The 19,280-nt window shown below is 36.6% G+C and overlaps 1 protein-coding gene across 8 annotated transcripts in view; it reads left to right on the top strand.

The window, feature by feature from the left end:
* The window catches only part of LOC132667179 (uncharacterized), a 322,994-nt gene that overhangs the window by 54,041 nt on the left and 249,673 nt on the right, over nt 1–19,280 (top strand). For 6 of the 8 annotated variants that reach the window (XM_078446429.2, XM_078446430.2, XM_078446428.2 and 3 more), the window contains exons 6-7: nt 10,993–11,103; nt 11,427–11,480. In XM_078446429.2, coding sequence (XP_078302555.2) covers nt 10,993–11,103; nt 11,427–11,480 — 165 coding nt within the window. The remainder of the gene's footprint in view (nt 1–10,992; nt 11,104–11,426; nt 11,481–19,280) is intronic. The other 2 variants (XR_009605024.3, XR_009605025.3) reach the window with 1 other exon arrangement.

Here is a 19,280-nt window from a genome sequence, read left to right as displayed (position 1 = left end):
TTATAATCCTTAGTGTGCTCAGCCCTATGCAAAATACTTATTCTGTAGAACAATTAGAAAGAATTACCCCCAGTCCCCGCAAAAAAAAAAAAGCATTTTAAACTGAGTCAGATCATGTTACATGAAGGCCATGTGGCTAGAGCAAAATGTACAGACTAATAAAAATTTACTTTTTATTTTTTTAAATTTTTTGCAGACTTCTAAAAATTTTTACTAGAAAATCACTAATGATCTCCTGATTGTTCAACCTTATCACGGTTTTTGATCACCTGTGATCAGGAGGTTATATGGAACAAAATGACTTTTGATTTACTGCTGTGGCTGGGTGGGTGTGGCTGGGCGTAGATGTCTTGTGTGCTGGGCCAGTGCCCTAAAGGAGCCCATTACAGAAGATCACATGAGATAAAGTAGCTAAAACTTGTAAAGCTTTTATCACAATGTCTGGATCATGGTAAACACTCAATAAATGTATAAATTTTAGATTTTATTTTATTTTGTTTTGAGTAGGCTCAAGGCCCAGCACAGAGCCCAGCGTGGGACTTGAACTCACGACCCTGAGATCAAGAGCTGAGCTGAGATCAAGAGTTGGACACTCAACTAACTGAGCCACCCATGAATCCATGAATTTTAGATTTTAAAAAATGTTTCTCACAACATATAGCATATGAACTTGGACTTGAAGGATGGCAATAGTTCAATAAACTTATTCTACTGTATTTGCATATAACAGACCCTCACTAAATGATTCACACATAAATCTATGCTAGTTAGGACACCACTAGTCTCTGTCATAAACACATTTCAAGGTTTCAGAGATTTTCCTAAGAAAGTTTATTTTCTTGTATACATACCAATCCAATGCAGGTGTTCTTGATTGGCATGTGAATTTTCTCCATGTGGTTATTGAGGGACCCAGTCTCCTGCTACCTTCTGATGATGCTATCTCTTGGGGCCCGAGTCTTCATTCAGCAGACAGATAGAGTGAGGAGAGAGAACTTACATTCACTCTTAATTGTTTGGAAGCAGCATGTACCATTGCTACCATTACATTGTCAAGAACTGGTCAGATGGCCTCTTTATATACAAAGAACTTGAAAAAAATTGTCCTGGCTGGACAATTGATTCTCAGGACAACTCTACACTCTATGGAAAAGGGTGCAGACATTTTTGGTGACCCACTCGGTCATTTCTGCCATAAGAGTATTGTAGAAAGTTCCCAGAATATAAACTGCTAAGTCTGAAGAAGTGGAAATATATTTGTGTTGACTCACATAACTGAACCTCATTCAACACTTCTATGTGATTGTAGCAGTGCTCTAACTTGATGTTTTAAAAGTTGCACGGAATGGATGTTAGTACCGTTTCACGAAGTAACACCTACTCTAGGTGGATCGGTCGCTAATATATTTTAAGGATCTATGTTGTTCTTTGATGTTTTTTTGAATCCTTTTTTATGTTATGAAGCCCTGCTGGTAAGCTTCATGGCTACTAAACATATAGGCTTGGGGTTTGACTGGGGAGAAAATCAAATAATTTATTTTTGTTAAAGTTCAGCCTTGGTCATCTATGTCATTAGATCAGACTCCCAGAAGCTTATCTCTACCTCTGTTTCCTCTAGGCTAGATTATACAAATCCCTGCTTGCTGGCCACTGAATAAATTGCTCTTTGAACTTGCATTTTTTTTTTTTTATGTTCATCTGCTATTCTATCTTATGTGGAGAAGCCATATTTTGCTACCATTATTTTATATCATTATTACTGCTATGTGCTACACTTTGAGTGAATAACATAATTTGAAGTTTCTATTATCAGAATAATATGCATATTTATTCAAATAAATAAAATATTTCAAGAAAAAAATGACACTAAAATGAGCCCCCAAACTCATATTTTATTTCTTATCCAATGAACAACCCGAGTTGAGTTATTTCCTGGGTTTAATGGGCATATGTGTCTGACATCTTTCCTAATTTTCTTACATAGATGTTATATCAACAATGATGCATTCTAACTAATTCTTTTTTTTTTAAGTTTTTATTTAAATTCCAGTTAGTGAACATACAGTGTAATATTAGTTTCAGGTGTACAATATAGTGATTCAGCACTTACATACAACACCACTGCTCCATTCTAACTAATTCTTAAAAAGGACAGCCTATAGTGTAAACATAAGGAATTAAGAAAAAAAAAAAAACAACTAGTTTTATTTGTATGCAATATGGAATCATTGACTTTATTAAGTCATAACCTGTACTCACTCTCAAATTATTATTGTTAATGCATTTTTCCTGATTCCTAATATTGAGGATTTTTATCCCCATCACATACTCTGTTCTATGCAAGAGAGCAGTGGCAATGATGCCTTAGAAATAGTTGAATAGTTCTCTGGATGACTTCTGAATAAAAAACTAAAAGAAGTATGTTTAAAGAATATGAGGAATCAAGATGTGTGTGAGAGTTGGGGATGGTGGGGTATAACGTACTGAGTCCAATATTCCATCTACTATCATCCAGTTTTATCATGTTAGCAGATCGGAAAATTGGACCCCATTTACCGTCTCCTTTTATTAAATGGTGAAATAGCCACTTAGAAGAGGAGAAATGCAAACTAGTAGGGTACTCAGTTCTGATGCTCCACTGGGGTTGGTAGTCTAGTCAAGAGATGTGAATGCCACATTCACTGTCTGTGACCAGCTGATGTCACATTTAGTGCCACACCTTCCCTTGCCTCCTGGACTGGGGAGAAAACCTAAGCTTGGCAAGTAGTTTTCTTGATGACTTCAAAGCTGGTTAAAGAATTAATGTTAATTGTTATAGTTAATTTTATGTGTCATTTTGGCTGGTCCATGGTGGCCAGGTATTTGGTCAAATTATTCTGGTTGTTTCTGTGAAAGAATGTTTGGATGAGATTAGCATTTAAGCAGGTAGACTGAGTAAAGCAGATTACTCTCCATAAATTGGGTAGGTATCTTCCAGTCAGTTGGAGGCTTTAATAGAACAAAGACTTAACTCCTCTAAAGTAGAGGGATTTCTGTCAGAAGACTGACTTTGAACTTGAACTATAACTTTTCTCTGGGTCTCCAGCCTGCTGACTTACCTCCTCAGATTTTGGACTAACCTTAGTCTCCACAGTCCCATGAGCCAATTCCATATATATATATATATATATATATATATATATATATATATATATATTTATACAGACACACACTGACATATACCAAACTGGATAGTTAAAACTTTAGTTTTGGTTACTAAGAAGGTAGTTATAGCTTAACTCTATTATATGATATTATTGAGAATTGGTTATTCTGGATTATTGAGCATTTTATTTAACAGAGTATGTGTAACTAGTATGCATTTGCAATCTACATACACATTTTTTTCTTTTTGGAATTTAGGTATTTTGTAGAAGTAGTTTATATTTGTAAGTAAAAGTAAACAGTTTTGAAATGAACGTGTATATCTATAAATATAATAAACATAATAAATATGAATAACAACAATAAATTAATAAACCTAGTACTAATTCTGACACTCAGTGACCTAACCTCTTTAAGAGAAAAAAGTTAAAAATAGCTATTTTAAAATATTTATAAACTTTCTGTTTTATAAAGTGTTAAAAGCTTGTTTTGCTTCCCTCTCTCTTCCCCCTCCATATATTTATCTGTTTTGCTTCTTAAATTCTACATGTGAGTGAAATCATATGGTATTTGTCTTTCTCTGATTCACTTATTTCACTTAGCATAATACACTCAAACTCCATCCACATTGTTGCAAATGACAAGATTTCATCCGTTTTTTTTTAAATGTTACTCTATTCAATATTTATTTATTTTTGACACAGAGAGAGACAGAGCATGAACAGGGGAGGGTCAGAGAGAGAGGGAGACAGAATCCGAAGCGGGCTCCAGTCTCTGAGCTGTCAGTCAGCACAGAGCCCTACGCGGGGCTTGAACTCACAGACTGTGAGATCATGACCTGAGCCGAAGTCGGATGCTCAACCGACTGAGCCACCCAGGCGCCCCAAGATTTCATCCTTTCTGATGGCTGAGTAATATTCCAGTGTATATATGCACATCACATCTTCTTTATCCATTCATCAAATAAGGGACCTTTGATCTCTTTGTATAACTTGGGTATTGTTGATAGTACTGCTATAAACATTGGGGTTCATGTCTCCCTTTAAATCACTATTTTTGTATCTCTTGGATAAATACCTTGTAGTGTAATTGCTGGGTTGTAGAGTAGCTCCATTTTTTAAAACTTTTTGAGGAACCTCCATAGTGTTTTCCAGAGTGGCTGCACCAGTTTGCATTCTGGTGGATTTTTTTCAACCTAGAGTCTTATGTTTTTCAAGTTTTGAAAATTAAAAAAACAGTATTTCTTTCATCTCCCTCCTTCTTTTCTCCCCACTTATTCTCCCTATCTGAGATTCTTGTTATTTGGATGTTGAATCCCCTGAACTGGCTCCTCAGTTTTTAGTTTAAGTTATTATACCTTACTTTACTTTTTTTTTTTTTTTTTTTTTTTGCTTTTTTGGGGGGTATGCATCAAGTTTATTTGTCTTCAAACTCTTAAATTAAATTTTTCATTTCTTCTATTACTATTATTATTATTATTAATATTAGTTTTGCTTTCTGTTTTAGGATATAATAGCTTATTTCTTTGGGGATAGTTTTCATATCCCTGAATATACTCTGTTCTTGAAGTCATTTTTTCTCTTGGTCAGTTGTGGTCTCTGTCTCGTATTTATTTATTTATTTATTTATTTATGCTATGTATTTTAGAGAAAGAGAGAGAGAGCACGAGTGGGGGGAGTGGTGGAGGGGTAGAGAAAGAGAGAGGGAGACACAGAATCTGAAGTAGGCTCCAGGCTTTGAGTTGTCAGCACAGAGCCCAACACAGGGCTTGAAGTCATGAACAGTGAGATCATGATCTGAGCTGAATTCAGACAATTGACTGAGCCACCCAGGTGCCCCTATTTATTTATTTTTTAATGTTTATTGTTTTGAGAGAGAGAGAGCATAAAGTAAATTTTCCAGAGAAAATAAACTTTTTTTCCCTGGTGATCTATGTTACTTCCATTTTCCAAATTATGGAGATATAAAATTTCCCATTCACTTTCATACTTGAAGAAGATGCCACCGTTTGATAGGTGGTTTAACTGCTTTGGATTACAGATTGACAATGGAAGAAGGGGCCAATGTCTTAAATTACCCTAAGACAGACTACTGCCTAAGTAGTCACGCAGAATAGGTGAAAATCATATAATTAACTATGTCCAGGCAAGTAGACAAGGTTCATCGGTCAACAGATCAAAGAGTAGCATCATGAAACTTCCAGTTCTACTTCCCTCTTGTGGTAGACATCCCAGCACTTGTGAATATTTATCATGGGCCAGGAATTGGTCAAAAGCATATGGTTCAACCCTGCTCCTCACTGAGGCAGGATAATGATACTTAGATTCATTTAATATTCATTCAACAATTACTTACTGCACACTGACCATGTTTGTACCTGGTACTCTGTGAGGCATTGTTGATAACACTGTAGAGAAAGACACATGGACCCTATCTTCAAAGACTTATGATGTAGTAGCAAAGACAATAGCAAGTAACGTCTTAGGTAGCACATAAAGGCAAAATATAGAATGCTGTCTTATGTATGGCTCCCTAGAAACAACCTGAGATCAGAACACTTGTACAAGTTACTTCTTAAGGGAGTGCACTCAGGGAAAATCGAGAGAGGGAGGCAGGATAACCAGAGAAGAGAGTTAAGCAAGATGTGGTTTCCACTGGAGACTAGTTTGAGCCTGTGCTTACAGGGCACTCTAGAGTATGAATGATACCAACAAATTGTCCCACACTGAGGAAGTAAGCTTTTTGTAATTCTGACCAGTCAGTCTGTGGGTTAGGGTTTCCAGGTAGAGTGAGGGTGGCAGGAGTGTGGAAGGAGCATATTTTATAATTTATTTGGCTTTTTAAAAAAGTTTTTATTTTGAGAGAGAGAGAAAGCACATGTGAGAGAGAGCATAAGAGGGAGCAAGGGAGAGACAGAGAGAGAGAATGAGAGAGAGAATTCCAAGCAGGCTCTGCGCTGAGCCTCGGGATTGTATCCCAAGACTATGACCTCATGACCTGAGCCAAAATCAAGAATTAGACACTCAACCAACTGAGCTACCCAGGTGCCCCTTTATTTGGCTTTTTTAGTTGAAAAAATATGTAAATATGGTTAAAAAAAACACATTAACTTTTTAAAAAAAGAACAAATAAACACACCGTTTCCCTTTTGCCCTAGCCTATGACTTACCCAGTCTACTTGCAAATATTCTAAAAACCTACATACATATGCAAACATACATATGAGTGTGAATGAATATACTTGTGTATTTCTTTTTTTAAGCATATTAACCATTTAAAGGATAATTTCAGTAGAGTTAAGTGTATTCACACTGTTGTGAAATAGATCTTCCAAACTTCTTCACCTTGTAAATCTGAAACTCCATTCCGATTAAACAATTTCCCTTTCTCCTTTTCCCTCAGCCTCTGGTAACCACCATTCCATATGTTTCTATGAATTTGACTATTTTAGATACCTCATATAAGTGGAATCAAAAGTATTTTTTTGTTGTTGTTTCTGGCTTATTTAACTTAGTATAATGTCCTCAAGGTTCATCTATGTGGTATCATGTCATAGGATTTTCTTCTTTTAAGGCTGAAAAATATTCCATTGTATGTGTAGGCAACATCGTGTTTATCCATTCATCCATAGATGGACATTTTAGTGGTTTCCATTTCTTGGCTGTTGCAAATAACCCAGTCATAAATATAGGTGTATAAATATGTCTTTGAGACACTATTTTTGATTTTTTTTTTTTTTTGATATACACCTAGAGGTGGGATTGCTGGATCATATAGTAGCTCTACTTTTGTTTGAGGAAATTCCACATTGTTTTCCAAAGTGATTGCACCGTTTTACAGTCTCACCAAGAGTACACACAGGTTCCAATTTCTCCACATTCTCATCAGCACTTGCTATTTATTTATTTATTTATTTATTTATTTATTTATTTTATAGGAGCCATCCTAATGGGTGTGAAGTGATGGCTACTTATGTTGAAACATGGGAAATAACTGAGTGGAGGCTGTATCCACATTTATGTGGCTAGTAGGCTTTAGACTTTATTGTAGCATGACCTGTCTGAGCTGTTTTCAGTGAGAAGTCTTTGATGCCAATATGTTTATGTCTTTTCTCATGGTCTAACCATATCCCCCTGAGTACTTTCTCTCGGTCTTAAGTATAGTGATTTACATTTGCTGCTTGTGTCCTGAGGGCCAATATAGGGAAGAGAGATAGTGGTTTCAACATTCAATGCATACATTTTATTTATTGCCCGTTTCCAATTATGTTTGGTGTCTCCATATCCAGGAATCCATACAGCAAACCTCCATTCTTCTGCTGAGTGGTTACTTGTTTGGAAGGAGCTCATGAGATCGAGTAGAGAAATAACTACTTGTACAGACTTTCGTTTAAATCTTTTTAAACTTCATCTTCATTCCTTCTTCCTGGGGTAGTATGGGTGACAATTCCTGTACTTTGTGGGATTCCCCTGTGTAAATTGGATTGTTTCTCCGTTTTTTGTTTTTTTTTTTTCCACCGTCAACTGTCTTATACCAGTTAAAATAGTTAAAATACATCCAGTTTGATTTCCAGCTCCAAAAATAATGTTATTCTTCTTACATTGTTTACTTTTTTTTGCATATTTATATTTTGTTTATGAATGCCTGTGCTATGAATTTAGTGACTTTTTTAGTGGGGTGGTGGGAGTAGTAACATTGAATTTAAAAAGCCCAGGAGCTTGACAGGATTTTATTAGTGTTGTTCCAACCATTACATCAAAAGTGATTTCAATCTCACTTTTGTGTCACAGAAGACTGATGCCCTGTAGTCCACAAATAGATGGTTATGGTTGTTAAGATTTCCTTGAGTACACAGGGTTGAACTGATCTGAAGACACATGAAACAGATCAGTCTTAGAAAAATTCTCCCTCCCTAACTCTTGCAAATTTCAAATTCCCTTTGCCAGTTCCTTTTGGGTACCTGGTGCCATTGTCTTCTAAGTGTGCCAAGCTTTGGGACTTGGTACCCAGCCAGACCTTTAATCGTATATGTTCTGTCTTCTGATCCTTCCCAGTGCTACTTTCCAAAGGTTCCAGTAGGTGCTTAGGGCTATTTAAATAAATGAATCCCACATCGTCTGTTAGTTGGCTCCTGTATTACCAGTTACATACAATATTATAGAGTTAAACGAACCTTTATTTTCATTGACAAACACTAAAACATACTCTTCATGTTGGGTTATCAGGCTCTCATTATAGGATAATAGGACAAATGATGTTTGGCTAGAGACTTTCAAATCACACCCTAAGTATCATAGATCTATCATGTTTATGCTATAGAACCGTCCTATATGTGAAAGTAAATTCCAAACGGGCAGTCACTGAGGAATGTGTATATTTTTTATATTATTTTGTTCACTGATAGAAATGATAATACATGACAGAAAAAAAATTAAGTACAGTAAAAGATTCACCCAGGATCTCATTATTGCCCTTAAACAGGGTTTCTGATTTTCTTTTAAAGTTATAGTCATACAGTAGATTTCTTTACATTCTAAATTTATTCACTAAACATTATATGTCATGATCATTTCCTTGTTCCTTAGAAGTCTTTATAATCCTAGAATGAAGGCTTTATAATCATAGCCGTAAAATTTTCTGACTGCAACATAATTGATTTAACTATCTTCTCATTATTGATAATTCAAATTGTGTCCAACTATTTCTCTGTTACATAGTATATCAATCAGGGTTCTACCATTAAAATTGACACTACTCTATGTATTTAAAACATAGAGTTTAGTGTTGGAAATTGATCATTCAGGTGGTGGAAGCTTTAAAGAGACAGAGAGTGTTGAGCCATCCCAGAAATTAGCAACAGCAAATTGCCACTTCCACTCCCAGGCTGAAGACAAAGGACAATGGGGTGATGTTAACTAATAAGCCCCAGGGGCTGAAGTCACCCTATTAAAGCTGGAACCATGTTGGAGACTCTGAGGCAGAGGATGGGGCACAGAGAGAAAAACCCGGGCTTCTTCCTTCCTCCTGCCATCCATTTTTCACAGTTAACTCTGGAATATTGTGATTTATGCTAAGAAGTATATATTTGGTTTTCGTCCCCATTTCTGACATAGAGCTCCTAAAACATTTGGAATTTTCTAAGAATGAGAGTTATAAAGGTGTTTTTGTTATGTTAATGATGCGACTATGGCCCCCACCTAAGGATGGGGCTGGTTGCCAAGAGACCCAATTAGGTGATAAGAGGGTTGGTAAATTCAGTCACACCCTGACTTCTGGGGAGTGAAGGGGAATTGGAGGTTGATTTAATCGCCAATGGCCAATGGTTTAATTAATTATGACTACTTAATAAAGCCTCCATAAAAACCCAAAAGGAGAGCTTCTGGATAGGTGGACACAAGAAGGTTCTGGAAGAGTGGCAAGCTTGGAGAGGGCATGGAAGCTCCACACCCCTTCCCCATTCCTTGCCTTATGCATCTCTTACCTCTGGGTGATTGTGAGTTTTATCCCCTTGTAATAAACTGGTAATCTGGTAAGAAAAACATTTCTTTGAGTTCTGTGAACCACTCTAGCAAATTAATTGAAACAGAGGAGAAGGTTGTGAGAAGCTCCAATTTGTAGCCTGTTGGTCAGAAGCTTCCTAGTGATGTCTGAACTGTCAGGGGGTTGAAAAGTGGGAGGCTGGGGTGCCTGGGTGGCTTAGTCGGTTAAGCATCTGACTTCGGCTCAGGTCATGATCTCGCAGTTCATGAGTTCAAGCCCCGCGTCGGGGTCTGTGCTGACAGCTCAGAGCCTGCAGCCTGCTTCGGATTCTGTGTCTCCCTCTGTCTCTGCCCCTCCCCCGCTCATGCTCTGTCTCTCTGTCTCTCTCTCTCTCTCTCTCTCTCTGTCTGTCAGAAATAAACATTAAAAAAATTAAAAAAGAAAAGAAAAGTGGGAGGCTAGTTTTGTGGGACTGAGCCTTAAACCTGTGGAATCTGATGCTGCTCCTGGATAGTGTCAGAATTAAGTTAAAATTTTTTTTAAGTTTATTTATTTATTTTGAGAGAGAAAGAGAGAATACAAGCAGGGAAGGGGCAAAAATGAGGGGGAGACAGAAACCCAAGCAGGCTCCATGCTGTCAGTACAGAGCCCAACATGGGGCTTGGTAACACAAACGGTGAGATCATGACTTGAGGGGAGATCAAGAGTTGAATGCTTAACAGACTAAGCCACCCATAATAAAGTTGAATTTTTGGACACGCTGTTGGTGTTTTGAGAATTACTTGTTGGTGTAAGGAACCCCACCCCCACATTGGAATTGGTACCAGGAACCTTAAATAGCCTCCCATTGGCATAATCAGGCTGGCAGCCAGATGAGACTAGAGGCTGAAAGCCCAGGCTGTATCTCAGTCAGGTCCCCTGGGTTACAGAAGTGAACAGGAGCTGTGTGAGGATTAAGACTAAGGAAAATCAGATATGTATAACCAGCATATGTAATTTATGCAATTTTTAAAAGACTAAAAATCACTGATTTTCTTCAGTATATTCATTGTCTATAAAGTAAACCTATTCCAAGATATCAAAATGAGATAAGTTCTATTTTTAAAAATGGAACTCTATATTCAGTGCCTGGCCCATAGTAGTAGCTTAATAACTATTTAATGAATAACTGCATGGATAGTTATAAAAATGTTTCCCATTTGTAATTTAAATGATTTTGGTTCTGAGATGTCCACTATTTGTAGTGCCTTTTCAAGCTGCATGCGAACAGGGTCTAGGAAATTGATTCATAAGAGCAATTTCACTTATTTTTTTTCTAGTTTAGGCAGTAGTGGCCTAGTGTATTCATTTATCCTTTTCTTCTTCTAGTGTTACAGAACCTGGTCTGCCCTGGTGGAAGAATCAAGCGGCACTCAGGGATCTTGGAAGGCAGAAGGTTTACTTCACACTGGCGGGCACAGAAGAGATCACTTTCCAGGGGTCTGAGTCCTGAGCTTAAGCAGAGGGAACAATTTATAGTCTGTTACTTCCGCATTCCGCATTAGTAGTAATTTGGCGCTCGTGCGAGTGCACACGCTCGGCAAGCTGGGTAGGAAGAACTCGGAAAGGGAGTCTTTGGTCAGGGACTGGAATTTCCCTATCAGTCCTGTCGACCATCTTACAACAGATTTTTCCCTGTCATTAGAAATACTATTGGCTTTGTGGCCAAGACTATCTTTTTGAAGTAGTCTGACTCCTTATTGAAAGACCGAAATAGCACATTTATCCACGTCTCTTCTCCAAGTCCTGTTTGTCTTTTTCAGTTACTTCCCAGGATTCCTGAGACCAAATAAGGATCTCCTAGACCCTAGAATAAGGTAGGGATGTTGGAAATATCATATAGCATAATCTTTACAGAGTCATTGTAAAATTGGCAATGAGAAAGATTCAGTGAAACAAAAACGTATTTCCAGAAAGGAAAATAAACTTCTTTTCTGAGCATACTTATATTTTAAATTATAAAGAATTGTAGGAGATTGTGATTTTGGTTTGTCATAGGTTACTAATGACAGTTAATACTCTTTAAAGGATTTGTTCATTTCTCTTTATAAAAACAATGATTTTCATGGGGCTTACTCTTAGTGCTGCTATTTAAAGTTGCAATATAATACAACCAAATGGATTGAAATGGGGAAAAAACACTCCCCTGGATTCAACGATGATTAGGCTCCCTCATTAATCAACCGCTGTTCAACACTCCTATTGATGCCACTCTGTTGTTTTTACAAATAAGATTTAATAAGTTGTAGTCCTCAGGAGAGTCAATCAATAATTAATATTAGGAGCTACTAAGTGAATCGTTGCAATCATATGTATGCATATAGAGAGTTCATAGAGAATAATAATTAATTTTATAAGTCGCTCCTTTCACTAGTAAAATGTCAGGTGTGTTTTACAAGTGATGCTGGCAGAAATTATAACGTAATCTCCGAGGATATAATGGGTTTTGAGCTCTTTTCGTTCTTGGAAATGTTTGGCTGCATCCTACCTTCTCTCCGTCTTTCAAGTAAGTATGAACTCACGTCAGCCCTCGTTAGCTCCTCACTTCATCTTGTGCTAACCCCGTACAGGAGAGCAGGTTACCAAGCAACCACTAGCTGTCTCTAAGAGTGTCTGTGGCAATGGTACCTCCTGATACCTCCTGTCATAATGTCTCCTGTTAAGTTGTCAGGATGGGGGCACCAACGTGGTTGCCATAGTCACTCTTACCAGTGGCCTGTGGTTGCTGGACTGAGACCATAGTTCTGAGTTCCCAAGATAATTAATGAAATAGTTATGAAATAGGCTATTCTGGCTGTTATTTTTTTCTTTCTTGGGTGGCTAAACAAATTCCTGATGCCTGTGAAGGGATTTAGACCGTTAATGTGTTTGTGATAATTAGGGTGAGAGTAGCTTAAATCTTCGAAGTGGGGCAAAATGTCATTCTGTCTATGATGTTAACATTTGCAAGTGTGGCATTTAGTTACCAATGAGGTGGATCTTTAAGTCATAACAGGCAATTATCATTGCTTTTTTACATATGTTAGGAAGCAGCCCTTGTAGAAAGCAGAGCTGGGTCTCTTTAAATTGTTTTCCCATGGTGAATAGCTTCATCTTCATTTAGTTAGTCATGTAAATATGTGCATTTGTATAGTTGCCGGTTTGATTCTTACTCAGAGCCAGTGTTGCTGAGGATAATAACAGCAGTGATAGTTACACTTACCAGTTGTTTACTTTGTATCAGATCCTGTGCTCAGGGCATTATCTCATTTAATCTCCACAGAGTCTGTGTGGGGAAGATGTGATTCATTTCCCTGTAAAATGTGAGGAAACCAAAACAAAGAGAAGAAAAGTAGTTTACCCAAAGACAGACAGCTCCGAAGAGCAAAGCTGGGATTTTTAACCCAGATCTGTTTGAGCCTGGAGGATTTACGCAAATGAGATTTTGGATTAAAGAACTACAGAAAAGAGAAATCTGTGTTGGATAAAAGGGGCTCTCCTGGTGAGGAATTATTTGCTGTAGAAACTCCTCTTTGCAGCACTGGTTCTTGAAGTTGATATAAAACCAATCTTATGACTGCCTGTATGATATTATTTGAGGACTTCAAGGAAAGACCTTGGGTCTGAAAAAATTCTCATCTTGGGCCCCAGAGTGATTTGAGAGTCTTGTATTTGAATGATGGCATTGAAGTCTAGGAATTAACAGACTCCTTAGTGATCAGGAAAGGAGATTGCTAGTGGTTACTCCAGGGAAGGAGAATTCTCACACAGAGCCTCCCTGGGACATAAGCCTGAGAGGACTGCTAAGTAGCGGTGGGGGCATATCACGGATTATTAATAACTGGGGAGGAGGAATTTAAAAAGTAGGTGTGAGTTGTTGAACATAAACTATTGACTTCATAATTTTGCAAAGGAATTGTCCCTCAGTGGATGTTTATAGGAGGATAGGTTTGTTTCATTTGTATTCAGATTTAATACACAATATTAGACACTTACTGATACACATATTCTACACTTTAGTATGTAATTCTGACAAATGGATATAGTAATGTAAACACCACTATAATCAAGATACAGACAGTTCCATCATCTGGTAAAGTTCCCTGTGCCCCTTTATAATAAAAACCCACCACCCATCCCAGCCCCTGGCACTGATGTGGTTTTCATTATTACATGTTCTCCTTCACTTTAGTTGTTCCTTTTCCAGGATGTCATATAAATTAAATCATGCAGTGTGCAGCTTTTTGAATCTGGCTTCTTTCAACACAATACTCTTTTAACACATTTGAGGTACATCCAATTTTTGTGTGTTTGTTCCTTTTCATTGTTGAGTTGTATACCTTTGAATGAATATGCGACAGTCTCTTTATCCAGTCTTCATGTGAGAGAAATGTGGATTGATACTAGTCATTGATGATTATGAATAAAGCCTCTGTAACCATTCACATTCAGAATTTTGTGTGAACTTTTATTTCACTAGGTGTGTGAAGCTTTATTTCACTAGGGTAAATATCAAGGAATAGGATTGTTGGGTTGTATGGTAATGGTTGGTTAATTTTGTTAGAAAATACAGTCATTTTCTAAAGTGGTTGTATATTGCATGCCCACAAGAAGTATGTGAGAGTTCCAGTTCCTCTGTATTGCACATTCTGATGGGTGTGTAATGGTAATATCTCACTGTGGTTTAAATTTGTGTTTCCCCAATGACTAGTTTTGTGGAGCCTCTTTTCATAAGCTTATTTGTATTCTACATAACTTCTTTGGTGGATCAGCTGTTTAAATCTTTTGCCCATTTAAAAATGGGGTTGTTTCCTGGGGCTCCTGGGTGGCTCAGTCGGTTAAGCACTGACTTGGGCTCGGGTCATAATCTTGTGGTTCGTGGGTTTGAATGCTGTGTCGGGCTCTGTGCTGACAGCTCAGAGCCTGGAGCCTGCTTTGGGTTCTGTGTCTCCCTCTCTTTCTGCCCTTCCCCCTCTCGTGCTCTGTCTCTGTCTCTCAAAAATAAATAAACCCTATTAAAAAAATGGGGTTGTTTCCTTACTATTGAATATTGAGAGATCTTTATATGTATTCTGGATGTAAGTCCTTTATCAGATATATAATTTGTAAATATTTCATCTGAGTCCATGGTTTATCTTTTCAGTTATTTCACAGTATCTTTCATAGAGCAGCCCTTAATTTTGATGAAGCCCAATTGATTTTTTTTTGAAATGGATTGTGCTTTTGGTATTATATCTAAGAAATCTTTTCTCAACCCAAGTTCACAAAGATTTTCTTCTCTGTTTTAAACATTTTATAGTTTTACATTTTATAATTAGATCTGTAATCCATTTTGGATTATTTTGTATAAAATGCATGAGTAATTTTACATGGTTTATTTTTTGGCATAGGGGTATCTAATTTTTCCAGGACCATTTATTAAAAAGGCTATCAATTCCTCATTAAATTGCCTTTGTACCTTTATAAAAAAATCAATTGGCCATATATATGTTGATCTATCTCTGGACTCTGTTCTGTTTCATTGATCTATATGTCTGTCCTTTCTCCAATATCACTCTAGCTTTATAGTGAGTAAATGGGGTAGTGTGAGTGTTCTAATTTTGTTCTTATTTTTACAATATTGTGGATCTTCCAGATTTTATATAAGTTGTAGAATCAGTATATTGATTTTGATAAAAATTGGCTAAAAGTTTTGATTGGAGTTTTATTAATAGATTAGTTTTGGGAAAATTGACATCTTTACAGTATTGAGTCATCCATTCCGTGAATATTCCATATCTCTTCATCATTTTGATTTTCTTAGATTTCTTCCATTAGTTTCCTTTTAGTTTTAGTATAACAATACTGCACATAGATTTGCCATATGTATACTTTAATATTTTATATTTTTGGAGCTGCTATAATCAAATGGAAATTTAAAAAAAATCTGATTTCCAAGGGCATCTAGGTGGCTCAGTAGGTTAAGTGTCCAACTTCGGCTCAGGTCATGATCTTGTGGACATGAGTTCACACCCCCGTCATGCTCTGTGCTGACAGCTCAGGGTCTGGATTCTGCTTTGGATTCTGTGTCTTCCTCTCTCTCTGTCTCTCCCCTGCTCACAGTCTCTCTCTTTCTCTCAAAAATAAATAAACATTAAAAAATAAAAAAAATACGATTTCTAATTTTTCTTTGCTAGTGGATAGAAATATGACTGATTTTTGTATATTGATATTGTATCCTGTAACTTTGTTAAACCCACTTATTAGTTTTAATAGATTGGTGGATTGCATAGGATTCTCTATGTAGATTAACATGTCATTTGAGAATACAGTGTTTAATCTGTAAATTTAATCTGTAAATCTGTAAAAAAGTTTTTAATCTTTTCAATCTGTAGGCTTTTATTTATTTTGCAGGTTTTTGCCTTTTTAGGATATTCAGTCCAATTATCAGTATGGGTGGTAAGAGTAGATGTCCTTGCCTTGTTTCTGGTCTTAGGGAAAAGTGTTAGGTCTTAACTATTAAGTATTGATGTTGGTTGTAAGTACTTTGTAGATGACCTTTATCTGATTAAGAAATTTCCTTTCTGTTCCTAGTTTGCTAAGAGTTTTTGTCAGTCATGGATGTTGGATTTTGTCAAATGCTCTTTGCATCTGTTGCAGTGATCTTGTAGGTTTTCATCATTAGTTGGGTAGTAGGTAAATTACATTGATTGATTTCTTTTAAACTTTTGAACCGGCCTTGATGAATCTAGCTTTTTCTCAGCATAGCATCTGTTGGTCAGGATATATTACCCTTTTTCTATACTGCAGGATTCAGTTTGCCACTATTTTGTTGAGGGTTTTTCAATCTGTGTTTATTAGAGATACCAGTCTGTAGTTTTCTTTTGTCCTAATGTTTTTGTCTGTATTGGTATGAGGGTAATACTGGTGTCAAAAAATGAACTGGAGTGTTTCCTCCTGATTGAAGTCTGAAAGCTCTTGTGAGGAATGCTATTATTTTTTCCTCAAAAGTTTAGTAGGATATGTCAATAAAGTAATCTGGGCCTGGAGTGGTATTTTTTTTTTTGTCTTTTTTTGTTTTTAAACTATAAATTCTGTTTCTTTAATAGATACAGGAATATTCAGGTTATCTATTTAATTATTGATGATTTTTAGCACTTTATGTCTTTTATGGAATTTATTCAATTTATCTAAGTTGTCAAAGTTCCTGGGCATATAATTGTTCATGATATTCACTTGTGGTATGCAGAATTCTAAGACCCTGATTGACCCTGAAAGACTTTTCCCTTTATATAATTTCTTTCCCTGTGAATATGATGAGCATCATTCCCATGATTATGTTACATTACATGGCAAAAGGGGTTGCAGATATAGTTAAAGTTATTAATCAGTGATATTAAGATAGAGTATCTGGGTGGGACTGGGTGTCCTAAATAGGTGCACCATTTAAAAGCAGAACAGTTTTCATTGGCTAGTAGCAGAAGATGAAATAAGGGATATTTGAAGCATCAGAAGAACTCTGACTTATTGCTGGTTTGAAGATGGCAGGGGTAGGGTCGGGTGATGGAGGCTCCTGTGGGAAGAAATGTGGGTGGTCTCTAGGAGCTGTGAAAAACTCCCAATGATAGCCAGCAAGGAATCAGGGACCTAATCTCAAAGAACTGAATTCTGGCCATAACTTGAATGGGCAGACAGAAAGTTCCTTCCCAGAGCCTTCAGATAAGAGCCATGTCTAGTCAACTTCCTTGATTTCAGCCTTCTGGAACTTTAAGAATATAACCCAGTTGAGCCCATCTGAACTTTTGACCTACAGGGTGACTGAGTGGATCAGTTGGGTAAGCATCTGACTCTTGATTTCAGCTCCAGTCATGATCTCATGGTTCCTGGGTTTGAGCCCCTTGTCAGGGACTTTGGGCTGACAGCACAGAGCCTGCTTGAGATTCTCTCTTTCTCCCTCCCTCTCTGCCCCTCCCACCTTGGTGTGCTCTCTTTCTCTCTCAAAATAAATAAACTAATAAACTTAAAAAAAATGAACTTCTGACTTCCAAAACTGTGAGATAATAAATGAGTATTGCTTGGGTCATTACATTTGTGGTGATTTATTATGCCAGGGATTGAAAACTAAAACACCTTTATTATCCATTTAATATGTAGAGGGTCTTAAGTGATGTCCCTTCTTTTTTTACCTGATTTTGGTGATTTGCATGTTTCCTGTTTTGTTTCTTAGAAATCAGACTGGAGGTTAATAAGACTATCTCTTCAACTGGAGGTTAAAAAGATGTTTTAGATCTTCTTAAAGTATTTAGCTTTTGGTTTCATTGATTCTTCTCTATTATTTATCTGGTCTCATTATTTTCTCTTTATTATTTCCTTTTTTTTATGCTTGCTTTGGGTTTAGTTTTTTCTTTTTTTTCTCCTGGTTTATGAACGTGGAAGCTTAAGTCATTGGTTTGCGACCTCTTTGTTTTTAATAATATAAGCATTTCATGCTATAAATTTCTCTCTATGCATTGCTTTAATGCGTCTCATTTTGATATGCTGTTTTTATTTTTATTCAATTCAAAGTATATTCTGAATTATCTTGTGTCTTCCTCTTTAACCTATGATACATTTAGAAATGTGTTAATTTCCAAACATATGGGGATTATGTATTAATATTTCTGGTTTTGATTAATGATTTAGTTCTGTCATGGCTAGAAAATACTCTTTGTATGATTTTAATACTTTTTAATTTGTTGAAGTTTGCTTTACAGTTCAGAATATTCTTGATCTTAGTGAATGTTCCTTGTGCTCTTAAAAAGAATGTGTATTCTGCCGTTATTAGATAGAGTGTTCCATACATGTCAATTAGGTCAAGTTTATTGATAGGAATATTCAGTTCCTCTATATTCATATTGATTTTCTGTCTACTTGTTCTATTGATTAGTGAAAGAGGAATGATAGAGTGCCCATGTAAAATTATAGACTTACTAGTCTCCTTCTTTAGTTCTATGGTTTTCTTTTTTAATGTTTATTTATTTATTTTGAGAGAGAGAGGAGGGGGAGGGGCAGTGCGAGAGGGAGACAGAGAATCCCAAGCAGACTGCACTGTCAGCACTGAGCCTGACATGGGGCTCAAACTCACGAATTGTGAGGTCATGAGATGAGCTGAAATCAAGAGTCAGATGCTTAACTGACTGAGCAGTCATAAACTGTGAGTTTTTACTAAAAACTTGAAGCTCTAGGGGTGTCTGGGTAGCTCAGTCAGTTTAGTGTCCAACTCTTAATTGGAGCCTTGTGATGGGCTCTGTGCTGAGCATAGAGCCTGCTTAGGGTTTTCTCCCTCTTCGCCTCTCCCCTGCTCATGCTCTCTCTCTCTCTCTAAAGTAAAAAACAAATTAAAAAATTACAAACTTAAAAAAAAATTTTAAGCTGTATTGGCAGGCACCTTAGGATTTTTATGTCTTTTTGGTGAATTGACTCCTTTCACAAGGTACTTCTCTTCATGATTATGTTTGTTCTGAAGTCTATGTTGTCTGAAAGAAATATATCTTCTTAAGTTTAATTTTGATTAGTATTTCCAGAGTATCTCTTTTTTCATTCTATCTCTTTTAACCTTATCTATGTATTTATGTTTAAAATGGGTTTATTACGGGTATCACATATTGAGACATACTCTT

The sequence above is a fragment of the Panthera onca genome, chromosome B2 (genome assembly GCF_046562875.1).
Source record: "Panthera onca isolate mPanOnc1 chromosome B2, mPanOnc1 haplotype 2, whole genome shotgun sequence".
NCBI lineage: Eukaryota > Metazoa > Chordata > Mammalia > Carnivora > Felidae > Panthera > Panthera onca.
The sequence above is the reverse complement of the archived record's forward strand: the minus strand, read 5'-3'. Positions and strand labels throughout refer to the sequence as shown.